Here is a 12,853-nt window from a genome sequence, read left to right as displayed (position 1 = left end):
ACACAGAGAGACAAGGACTTAGTGGAGCGAATCCAGCAAAGGGATTTCACATGAGAATAGGCTGAGAGAACTGGGATTGTATAGCCTGGAATAGAAAAGGCTCAAGGGGTTCTCATCAATGCTTGTCAATACTTGGGAGCCAGACTTTTCTCAGTGGTGCCCAGTAACAGGACAAGAGGCAATGGGTAAAACCTGAAACACAGGAACCTAAGAAAGTGTTTCCTTTTAGCCTGAGGGTGGCTGAACACTACAACAGGTTGCCAAAAGGTGCTGTCCAGCCTCAACTAGTCTGTGGCTCTGTGAGCTTGTGGCTGTGGCCTGCCTCTGTTCCTGTGACTCCATACCACGAATACAGCCAGTCAGTTTGACTGGCAGCTACTCCCAAACTCTTGCTGCCACCAGTCTGCCATCCTGTGGAACGTTCTACTACCCTCTTGGCTTTTTAACCCAGCGAATAAGATTGACACGTCCTCTACCTTAGCTAACTTGTCAAGTTTAACATATTAAGCAGGAAGACACTTGAGAGGTCTGTAAGAGATGGCAACTAAGACAAAAGATCCATGAGTTCACAGGACTGAGTAAACACTGCTTGCTATCCACAACATTTTTATGCCTATGTGCTTACACACAGCTCAGACGGCTGGCAGTAGAGGTTAAAATCCAAACCTTCACTCACCTCAAAAACAGAACACTAAAGGTCACTGCCATGCCTGCTCCCCCAAAATGGAAGAAGTTCATCCTCAACTAATACCGCAGGTGGCAAAGGGTACGCCCATAGAGAGCAATGCAAGGAATTCAGTCTCACTCCACTAGAACGGGGTGGTTATACAGAAAAGCCCTAGCTAAACTAATCTGAATATTCAAGCCTCTTTTCCAGCTAGCTATACGAGGTCCCTATTTATATCCATAAATTTTCAGGCATACAAGAACTTGTGCAGTAACTGTGACCTTATCTTCATGAAGGTTTTACCTACTGTAATAGGTTACTACAAAACTAGATTCACAAATAAGCTTTGGATACATCAAGTTAGAATTCCTAACTTTCTCCTCCTGCATAGCAGCTAAAACACGGGGAAAGGAACTGCCTTAATAAGAAAACATTGAGGGAAAGAATGGAAGAACGTATCCAACGGCATCACTCTTTACAGGCTTAGTGTCTAAAACACCATGCTTTCCTCCACACAGGATTCACAGTCCTGTAGAGCCAGGCACCTCACCCCCTCCTTTTATTCCATACTAGACAAGGAACAGTCCTTCCCATCTGATGAGGGCCGCTTACTAACACAACAAGCATTCTCTTTCAGACAACAGCTCAATGGGTACAACACTGATTATGATACAGGACTGTCAGGTTCAAATCTGCATCTTCTCCACTGTAGGCAGGCCAGTTGACTGTCATGTTCTTCACTACTGGACGAACACTCTCACCATCCTCCCCTGTTCAGGTGATTTACAGAGAATTTGGCCAGAAACAAAGCACAGCAGTAACAAGTCTACTCTACTCATCAATGCAGTCACCCAGGAGCACAGACGGGTTCCAGTGAATGCTCCAGTTACTGCCTCATACACTGTAAACCCCCAGTCTCAACACCCTAAATATGAGGCTAGAGAGACATGTTCTCTTTGCCCTACTCTTTATGGTCACAGGGCAATGAATGCTTCATTCAGTGCTCTCCAGTGCCCCAAGTTACACAGTTGGGAAAAAAAATGCTTTCTCTCATCTGCAAAAGTCCAAAGTAAGCTAAAGCTCACGCTGCACATTGTACTCCATTCATAGATTAAAACGTGATTCTCTACTGTGGATGACTATGTAATTAATATGCTGTTATATAAAAGAAGAAACCACTATGAACCATTCTGCTTACATTTTTTTGTTTGTTTGCTTTTTTTATGAAAGTACTTTGTTCCAGCATGTTCTGTATGCGATTTCCCAGCCTGTAGATAGGCCACAGATAAATATAAAATGTGCAAGTTTCACTGGGCTGTAAGATTCATGTGATGCAATAACTTACATTGATCCCAAATGTCTTCTGGTGTAACCTCTACCTAGAACTCCTCACTACTCACAAAACTGAAAAAAAAAAAAAAAAAAAACCACCAAAAAAAAAAACAAGCCATGGGAATTTTATAGCAAAAAGCAGGCATCTGTGCCTCTTCAACAGGAATTCTGAAGATCACAGACTTTTGATTTAGGTGACTAACTCTTCTTCTAGCCCCCATCAATAGGTAACATGGGGGGGATTGAATTATTTGACCTGTGCATCTTTGACCTAAGCATCAGTTCAAATAATTTCCTACTGAGAATGCACCTTTACAATAGGCTTAGAACTGCTTCCTAAATGTAAATTAACAAATAGATTTATTTTTTATATATAACAAAAAACTCTCTTGACCCTTCCACAAATAGGGCCAGTAAAGAAAAATGGGTGAAAATTCTCTGTGGGGGAAAATGTATGTCTCTTGTAAGCTTTTAGAAATATGAAAAATATCAGTTGGCATTCAACCAAGGCAGCCAGCAGATATACAAGTAATCTCAATGTCTTGTTCACACCAACTCATTCCCTCCAAAAGGTTGTTAGCGATGTGGTTTTAGTACCATGCGCTATATGAAATGAAGTCTCTCTGAAGAATCGTGGAGACCACCTCCCATGAAGCATCCAGCTGTTGTATTCCTGACCCCCACCACTAAAGCTGTACCTAAGGCACATCTGGGAAATGAGTGGGTCAGTCTTCTTTCAATTCCTGTCCTATTGAGGAGACACTAGAGTTCCTCCCTGCTACGGCTGGGATGAGCTAGTATTTAGTTCGCTTCAAAGGCTGAATCAGATTACAAGATAAGTGGACATCTCTGAAATGAAAAGAACTCCAGAAACTGCTACCAGTTGAGATGAGAACAGGGCGGGGGGTGGGGGGGTGGGGGGGTGGGGTGGGTAGACGGAGGAAGAAGAGAGGGGGATGACAGTAGCATCGTATTCTTTAACCTTCATGGGCTACAATATGCCTTCATGGGCCATAATATGGCCCAGACCTGCATGTCCTACAGTCGGCTCTGTGTTATCAGTCTCCTGCGAGAACACTGGAGGCTTGCTGTACTCTCAAACTCTCCTCCTTTCCCTCATTAAAAGACAATGGAAAGCTTAACTTTTATAAACGACAGCACTTTATCTTCAAAACATTACAGTCGTTTCATGTCTAGCAGGAGTTTAATCCCTGGTAATTTAGATAAATTACCTTGTGCTTCAGTAGGTTGGGGTTAAAACTCCGAGATTCTCAACTGATTACAAAAAAAACTGCCAGTTATCAAGTCCTAACCGAGTAATTTGCCGCTTATTTCACCCTGGCTAATTAAAATGTAATCACTATTGTTTGGCAATGTGCATTCTGTCAGCAGTTTTAGGTCGGGAAAAGAAATCTTGCCAAGAAAACACAAAAAAAGCCTTTCACTAGGAATTGGCTTGATCTAAACTGCCTCTTTAGCCACTGAAACTGTAAAACAAGTAAATTACAACCGCCTGACAACGCAATCAAAAACAGTAATCCCTCTCTAAGATAATCAACTATTTTAACGGGGACCCCCCTTCCAAGCCACCCCGCGAAGCGCAGGCCCCGCTGACAGCCAGCACTCCGCCGCCGCGGGCCCCGGGCAGCGCCGGGGCGGGCAGGGCACCCTCACCCTCGGGGCGCGTCCCCCGGCCCCATAGCACAAATTCGGTTATGGGCACCTTACACCTTCCTGCCGCGGCTGAAACGAACATGTACAGCTTTCCTTCCACACCGATCCCTTTTTTTCTCCTTTTTTTTTTTTTTTTTTAAAATCGGGTTATCCTTAAATATCTCTCAAACCCGCCTTTTGCGGCAACGCCTTAGCCCTGAACGCTGCTGTACCCGAAACGCCGGCCCGAGCGGCTCCAGCTCCGAACCGACAGCAAAGCACCGGGCGAGCAGGCGGCGCGGTCCCCGCAGGTACCCTGCGCGCCGCGGAGCCGTGCCGTCCCCGAGGGGGGAGGTGGCCGCCTCCCGCCCCTCCTGAAGGGGGCTTGGGAGGGAGAAGGGCTGGCGGTTCAGGAAGGTTTCCATCGTTCGGAAGGAGTCGACTCGGTTTAAGGCTCGCACAATGTAGAACAGGTGGGGATGGGAGAAGGGAAAGGTGCGTCTCTAACTGGAAGACGGGAAAGGACGGGCAGACAGCCGCTGCTGTTCCACCCCCTCCCGCGCCGCTTCCAGCGCTCTCGCTTTCGGGGCTCACTCTCCTTTATTTCATGTTATACCCCGCAGATGTCCCCCCTTTTCCTCCCCATTTTCCCACTCCCGTTAGCCAGAGATGTGCCCCTCTGCTTCAGAAAAGCGTCACCCCCACCCTCACCTTCCAGGAGGTCGGAAGCAAGTATTACACAGTCCCGACCGTCGCTCTTAAAAAAATCAGCTCAAACTTTCCCACCAGGCTGGAGAAGCGAACCACCCGCGGGCGGCGGGGCGCAACGAACGCCTCGCCCGGCCCGCAGGCAGGCGGGGCCCCGCCGGATCGCCCCAGCACCGCCCGCCGCTCGGACGGACAAGCGCACCCCCGGCCCGGTAGCACCGCACCGCGACCGCTCCGCCCGCCCCGCGGCCGCGGACATCACCGGAGGCAGCGGCCGGGGCCGTCCCGCCGCGCCGGAGGCAGAGGCCGGGCACGCCAAGCACCTGCGAGGAGCCGGGGCAGAGCGGTGCCCCCGCCTCGCCCCGCCGGGCAGCGAGCGGCTGACAGGCGTTCGGCGGGACGCGGCGCGCCGGGAGCCCCGCGATCCGCCACCTCCTCCCGGCGACCAGCCCCACAGGGCGCCCGGCCGGCACCCACACGCACCGGCGGGTCTCGGCGCCGCCGCGGGGCTGTGCCCACCTGTCCGTCGCCTCCAGGCGTGGGCGGCGGAACTCGCGGCGCGCCCGCCGTCCCTCGGGGAAACGGACCCCAAGTTTGCCGAGAGGCGCTGCGGCCCCGGCCGCCCCTCCCGGCCCGCTCCCCGCGGCGGCCGCGCCGGTGCCGAGGGACACCCAGCCGCCGGGCGGGCCGCGCGGCGGCAACGGGCCGGCGGCGGGGCGCCCCTGCTCGGCGCCATGCCCCTACCTGGAAATGCTTGAAGAAGGCGGAGATGCGGGTGATCTGGAGGCTCAGGCACCTGGAGGTGCATCTGGCAGTGGAGAAAGCCTCGTCCTGCCTGCGGGCGGCGGCGGCGGCCCCCGGCCCGGCGGGGCTGCCGCAGGCGGCCGTTACCCAGAGGAGCAGGGCGAGGGACGCGCCGGGCGCCCTCCGCACCATCGCTCTGCGGGAGAGGAGGGCAGAGGGGCGGCCGGGCGCTGCGGGGGGCGGCAGGCGCCGGGGTACCCTCCTGCTCGGCGGGCTGGTGCCGGGCTGCGCTGGGGGCAGGCACCTCCTCGCCGCAGAAACTACACAAGAAAGTTCAATCATTCAACTCTCCTCACCCCCGCCCCGGCCCACAGCCCTCCCCCGCCGGCAGCGGGCGGGCCGAGGCTGACAGCGGCCGCGCCATTGGCTGCGCCGAGCGCCAGTGGCGGGGCGGGCGGGCCGTGCGGCCGCGGGAAGGTCGGCCCGCCGGGGTAGCCGCCGGGGCCCTCGCCGCACGCCGCCACCTGTGGGGCAGCTGGGCGGGCAGCGGGCCGCCGAGCCGCTCGCCCCGTCCTCGCACCCGGGCGGGCGCGGAGCGTGTCCCGCCCCGCTGCCGCGGAGCTGGGCGCCGGCGGCCCGCGGCCGACCCGCCCGGCTGCCGCTGCCCGGCCGCTGGCGGGGGCTGGCAGGCGGCGGTGTCGGGCACGGCCCGCTGCCTGGGCTGGGTCGGGCGTGGCGGCCTGGTCAGCCCTGCCACACCGCCGGGCCGGCCTCTGCGCTGCCGGCGGGCACCGGCGCAGCCAGCCCGCCGCTTTGTGTATCAGCAGCCCTGCTAAGGGCCCGGTCCTTAAAGCCCTGTCTGCTTTAATCTCTTTTATTTCCTTTTTTTTTCTTTTTTTTTTCTTTTTTTTCTTAATAAAAGGAGGGGGAGGCGAGAACGCATGGAAATTTATGAAACTCGGTGTTTCTCACAGAGAAACGCTGTGGTGAGCATTTGTCCCAAGGTGAAACCCATAAAGGCTCCTCTGAAGAGTTATTTAAAAATGAAAATCTACAAGTCATTAGTCCAAATACCTCTGGGTAATAGCTGCAAAATTAAAACAGCGCCTTGAGCTTTAAAATGGCTACCATAGAGTATACATCAGCCTAACATCCTCTCTCTCCCTCCCCGCGCCTTCAGTCCCAGGGCTGGGAGTGCACGCCACAGTATGTAGCACAGAGGTTACGGGCTACATTCCTCTCTGCGCACACTATATGGACTCCTCCCGCGGCAAATATGTGCGGCGAGAGAGAGCATGTGTGTATTTCTCACTGGAGCCTGTGGATTGAGCGTCCTGAACTGGAAAATCCCAAGGTTGTATTGAGCTGAAATAAGTAGTCTTTAGGCCGTTCCAGGAGTTAATACTAGCTTAGTTATGACTATAAGTAGTAGTTTAATGTGGCTATCAAATCCTATATTAAACATGCTGTAAGAATCCTCTTTACTGGAACAAGTCTTAGCATAATTTAAGTGCTCATTAGGAAACTCACCTAAAATCTCATCAGAAGACAGCAAGGTCTTCGACCAGTCTGGCTTGTGCTAATTTTGCATGGCTATAATTCCTCTCTTTATGGATGTTCTTATGTGCACAGATGTGAAATAAAGCATATTCCCCAATGTCGTTATTCTTACCAGACTACATGCATACATCTTCTGTACACCCACATATATCAGAAAATCAAAGTATAAAAAGATTTGCTACATCCAAACTGATAAATCAGCAATTAAATTCTAGATTTAGATTCTAGGTATAATTTTACTATCTTACCACAAAAGACACATGTTAAAAAGAGAAGAGAGTTCTTGTCACAAGTATCGCTAATGTACAAATATAATAAGAAGCCAGACAAATTTTAGTTTCGATATTGCTTTGCAGCTTACAGTTTCTCTTGTCAGCTGACCAGAAATCTTCACTTGAAAGAAGCCAGTAGGCTAGATTCACTCCTGCAAATGTTAACAAATTGAGATGGCAGTTTGTGCCCTTGGATGCTTGAGGGAGCACAGCTGCCAGAAGACAAGGTAACCTGCCACATCCTGGCACAGGACTTGCCTTGCTGCTTGCACTGTGTAAGCGTACTCTGCCGGCTATTTTGGAAATGCTCTGGTTAGGCAAGAAAGTCTGTCTCAGCTACACCTCCAGAACTCTTCCTCATCTTTGCAGCTGGAATGACTACCTACAGAATAAGCATAGGTCATAAGTGGCTCAGAAATGCTGTTCCCAACTCTGATTTCTCACTGCTAGAGAACCAGTTTACCTAAAATCCAGCATCACCATATTTAAAAAGAAAAAACCACCACATTATAGAACAACTCAGAAATAAATGGACAGTCCTAGCAATACTGTGACAAATAGTGGTGAGCCCACTCAGGCCTCAGTATTAAGTTCAGGGCTTCCCAGTTTCTAGCTGACTGACTTTCAAATAGGTTTTCTTAAGCCTTGAGGTTTTCTCATTCTGCATAAGAATTCTGCAACTTTTTGCCCTGAGTCAGGAAAAGAAAATTCCTTCATTGATTCATAGTGTTTACAAGTATACTAATTGCTTTCAACTTTTGCCATATTTTGGCAGATAATAACTGCCTAAAAAATATGTAACTACCTGTAAATCAGATGCAAATCTAGAAAGGGCAGATGGTTCTGTAGATTTTTCCCCTCCATCTTAGTACTAATGCAATTTATATTGTGTATCATAAGCCTCAGCTTTAAGTATAAGGGTATGAATCCTGTTTCTTTTCTTTTATAAAGTCTGGAAGCAAAGGGCATAGAGCTCTTCATAATTAAAAAGTTTGTGAATACACAGTTTACTCATTTGCTTTTGTTTGAAAGGTCATGGTTACAGAGATCATCAGCATGGTCTGTGAATTCCTTTTTAGTGAGGGCTGACTTGGTTAGCACACAAAAGACTGGCTGTTCGGTTCCAGTAAAACTGTATTCACACAGGTCCCACTCCCTTACATGGAGATTAAGAAACAGGCTCGGTAGCTCAAGAATTTAGTAGGCAATTAAAGCCAACTATGGGCTACATACCCGACAGACTGAAAGACAAGATACACAAGTTTGTAAATACACTCATTTTGGAGAGTTTAATAAGTTGGTTACATAATATAGAAATTTGGAAATAAATTATATATGCACTCCAACGAATCTTTAAAGAAACTTATGGTCCATAACCACATAAATAGACATACAGACACATTCACGTGTATTGCTCGCTGATTATTTTTTCTTTGTCAAGAAATGACAGTAAATAATCTTTTAGTATTAGGAGTAGTAGAATTAGTACCAACAAATCATTGCAAGTGCAGCGTATTAGTCCTTTGCTAAAAATACTGGGATTATTTTCCTGCCTATGCTTCATCAGTCTGACACTCTGAAAACGAGCTTTTTGGAAGACCGGCTTTGCGGAACCCGGAGCTGGTTTTTTAGAGGAGACAGCGCCACACGCTGGTTTTGTGAGGTGAGAGCTACTGGCCGTTGTACTGATTTATTTCTGTTCGATGAGTTGGCTTTAATCGATTTCAAATTAAGATGACTGCATCTTAAGTAATTACTTCTTATTCTAAAGGGAATTGCCAACATTAGGTTCTGATTTCAGGTAAACAAATAAAGGAGAAAATGTTAAAAATATTTATTGTTTTCATATAAACCACGGTATTCTAGCTACAAATTCAGTTTATTATATTAAATCATTCTAAACTGCCATTCTTTACTCAATTCTCCTCAAATTTAATTATGTTAAATTTAATTTAATTATGTTATGGGATAGCTTTGTATGTCAGGGAGTGTTTCAACTGCCTAGAGCTTAATGAAGGTGACAATAGGGTTGAGTGTTTATGGGTAAGAATCAAGGGGAGGGCCAACAAGGCGGATATCCTGGTGGGAGCCTGTTCTAGACCACCCAGCCAGGATGAAGAGGGAGATGGAGCATTCTACAAGCAGCTGGGAGAAGTCTTGCAATCACTAGCCCTTGTTCTTGGGGGGGACTTCAACCCACCAGGTGTCTGCTGGAATTCAACACCGCGGCCAGGAAACGGCCTGGGAGGTTCCCGCAGCGTGTGGACGATACCTGCCCGCCACAGCTGGGCTGTGAGCCCACAGGGGAGGTGCCCCGCTGGGCCTGCGGTTTGCAAACAGGGAAGGACTGGTGGGTGATGTGGTGGTCACAGGATGTCTTGGGCATAGTCATCATGAGATGATGGACTTTTCCATTCTCGGAGAATTAATGTCAGGGGTGAGATCAGCAGAACCGCTGCCTTGGACTTCTGAAGGGCCGACTTTGGCCTGTTAAAGAGCCTTGTTGACAGAGTCCCTTGGGAAATAGCTCTGAAGGGCCAAGGGGTCCCGGAAAGCTGGACATTCTTCAAGAAGGAGTCCAGCACAGGAGCAGGCCATCCCCGTGTGCCAAAAGACAAGCCGGCAGGGAAGACCAGGCGGGAACTCAGGGAAAAAAAGGAGAGTTTACAGCCTTTGGAAGGTGCAGGCAGCTCTGGAGGACTACAAGGATCTCACAAGGTTATGCAGGGTGAAGATTAGAGAGGCAAAAGCCCAGCTAGAACTCAGGCTGGCCCCTGCTGCAAAAGATAAGAAAAAATGTTTTCACAAATATGTTAGAAACAAAAGGAGGCCCAAGGAGAATCTGCATACTTTATTGCATGTGACTGGGAACGTTGCCACAAAGGATGAGGAAAAGACTGATGTACTTAATGCTTTCTTTGCCTCAGTCTTTAATAGCAAGACCAGCTTCCCTCTGGGTACTCAGTGCCCTGAGCTGGAAGACAGGAATGAGGAGGAGCAGAATGAAGCCCCCACAGTCCAGAAAGAAACGGTTTGTGAATTGCTGCTCCACTTAGACATGCAGAAGTCTACAGGACCAGATGGGATTCACCAGAGGCTGCTGAAGGAGCTGGCAGAGGAGCTCACCAAGCTGATCTCCATCATTTGTCAACAATCCTGGCTCAGTAGGGATGTCCCAAAAGACTAGACATTAGCCAATGTGATGCCCATCTACAAAAAGGGCAGGAGAGAGGATCCAGGGAACTACAGGGCTGTCAGGGAAGGTTATGGAGCAGATCATCCTGAATGGGATCATGCAGCATGTGCAGGATACCCAGGTGATCAGGCCTACACAGAATGGGTTCTTGAAGGGCAGGTCCTGCTTGATGAGCCTGATGTTCTACAACAAGGTGACTTGCTTAGTGGATGAGGGAAAGGCTGTGGATGTTGCCTACCTGGACCTTAGTAAATCCTTTGACACCGTCTCCCACAGCACTCCCCTGGAGAAACTGGCTGTTCATGGCTTGGACAGGTGTACTCTTCGCTGGGTAAAAAACTGTCTGGATGGCTGAACCAAAGAGTGGTTGTGAATGGTGTTACATCCAGCTGGTGCCTGATCACAAGTGGTGTTCCCCAGGGCTCAGTACTAGGGCCAGTTCTGTTTAATATCTTTGTCAATGATCAGGACGAAGGGGTTGAGAGCACACTTAGTAAGTTTGCAGATGACACCAACTGGACAGAAGTGTTGATCTGCTTGAGGGCAGAAAAGCTCTTGAAGAGGGGTCTGGACAGGCTGGATTGATGGGCCAAGGCTGGTTGTATGAGGTTCAACAAGGAGAAGTGCCCAGTCCTGCACTTGTGTCACAACAACCCACAAAACACTACTGGGGTCACAACAACCCCACAAGGCTTGGGGAAGAGCAGCCAGAAAGATGCCTGGTGGAAAAGAACTTTGGGGTATTGGTTAACAGCTGGCTAAACATGAGTCAGCAGTGTGCCCGGGTGACCAAGAAGGCCAACAGCATCTTGGCTTGTACCTGCAATAGTGTGGCCAGCAGGACTAGGGAGGTGATTATTCCCCTGTACTCAGCACTGGTGGGGCTGCACCTCAAATACTGTGTTCAGTGTTGGGCCCCTCACTGCAAGAGGGCTGTAGAGTTGCTGGAGTGTGTCCAGAGGAGGGCAATGGAGCTGGTGAAGGGTCTAAAGCACAAGTCTTATGAGAAGTAGCTGAAGGAACTGGGTTTTTTTAGTCTGCAGGAAAGAAGACACAAGGGGGCCTTATTGCTTTCTACCACTACCTGAAGGAATTTTGTAGGCAGGTGGGGGTAGGTCTCTTCTCCCACATAATAAGCAATAGGACAAGGGGAAATGGACTCAAGTTGCACCAAGGGATGTTTAGATTGGCGAATAGGAAAAATTTCTTCACCGACAGGCTTGTCAAACATTGGAACAGACTGTCCAGGGAGGTGGTGGATTCACCATCCCTCTAGGTGTTTAAAAAATGCATAGATGCAGTGCATAGTGACACAGTTTAGTGGTGGACTTGGCAGCCCTGGGTCAATGGTTGGAATTGATGATCTCAAAGGTCTTTTCCAGCCTAAATGATCCTATGATTCTATGTTATGTCAAAAATTATTATAACTCTGTGTACAACACAATCCTGCAAACCCTCTACAGGAACCCTGCATGCTGCAGTGCCTGCATACTAATGAAGGTGGTATGGGTAATAAACATAATAAGATCTGTCTGTAACTGCATGGCTACATTCTTTTGGGGATCATGAAGATATGGTGGGATTGCTCCATGACTAGAGTACTCCAGTGGCAGAATATAGGCCCTTTAGAAAGGACAGGGTGAGAAACAATGAGGGGCAATTGGTCTTTATGTGAGAGTGGAGCTGGAGTACATGGAGATCTGCCTGGGGATGGATGAGAAGTCATCTGAGCACTTAAGGGTTAGGATTAAAGAGAGGACTGGTAAAGGTGACTTTATAATGGATGTCTTCATACCAACACAGAGGTGCTCATTGGAGATGTGAAGTTCAAAGGCAGCCTTGGCAGCAGAGACCATGGGACTGTGGAGTTCAGATTCCTGAGGGCAAGGAGGAGGGTGAAAAACTAGCTCACAACCCAGAACTTCAGGAGAGCAGACGTTGGCTTCTTCAAAGACCTGTTTGAAAGAGTCCCGTGGGCTAAGGCCTTGGAGGGAAGGAGGGCCCAAGAAAGCTGGTTAATATTCAGGGATCACCACCTCCAAGCTCAAGAGCAGTCCATGCCAAGGAATAGGAAGTCAGGCAAAAATGCCGGGAGGCCTGCATGGATGAACAGATTGCTTCTAGCAATAGTCAGACCCAGAAAGAAAGCATACACTGGGTGGAAGCAGGGACCAGTAAACTGGGAGGAGTACAGAAACGCTGTCTGAGCATCCAGGGATGAAGCTAGGACAGCTGAAGTCCAAATGGAATTGAATCTGGCCAGGGACATGAGGGACAAAAAGAGGGGCTTCTATAAGTACAAGGGAGACAAAAAGAAGACAAGGGAAAATGTGGGCCCGTTGCTTACCGAGACAGGGCACTTGTTTCCATCAGACATGGAGAAGGCTGAGGTACTGAATGCCGCCTTTGCTCAGCCGTTATTAGCATGAGTAGCTGTCAGGAATGCCGGGTCGCAGAGAGCAGCGGGAAGGGTTGGAGGAGGGCAGGTGTCCCCTCGTTGGAAGAGGTCAGGGAATACGTAAGCAAACTAGACATGAGTAAGTCCATGGGCGCTGATGAGATGCACCCCCAAGTGCTGAGGGAGCTGGTCGGTGTCATTGCGAGGCTGCTCTGATCTTTGATCGACAATGGCTATTGGGAGACGTGCCCAAAGACTAGAGGGAGACAAATGTCACTGGAATCTTCAGGAAGGGAAAGAAGGAGGACCCAGGGAACTACAGA

General features: G+C 49.5%; 1 protein-coding gene across 1 annotated transcript in view; it reads right to left on the bottom strand.

The window, feature by feature from the left end:
* Positions 1–12,613, bottom strand: part of ANOS1 (anosmin 1) — a 145,705-nt gene extending 133,092 nt beyond the window's left edge. Inside the window, exon 1 of the mRNA XM_080377639.1 lies at positions 5,105–12,613. Coding sequence (XP_080233765.1) covers positions 5,105–5,446 — 342 coding nt within the window. The 5' untranslated portion in view covers positions 5,447–12,613. The remainder of the gene's footprint in view (positions 1–5,104) is intronic.
* Positions 12,614–12,853: the final 240 nt, after the last annotated feature.

Source organism: Falco punctatus (assembly GCF_963210335.1).
Source record: "Falco punctatus genome assembly, chromosome: 2".
NCBI classification, from domain to species: Eukaryota; Metazoa; Chordata; class Aves; order Falconiformes; family Falconidae; genus Falco; species Falco punctatus.
Note: the sequence above shows the minus strand (reverse complement) of the source record. Positions and strands in the feature narration are given on the sequence as shown.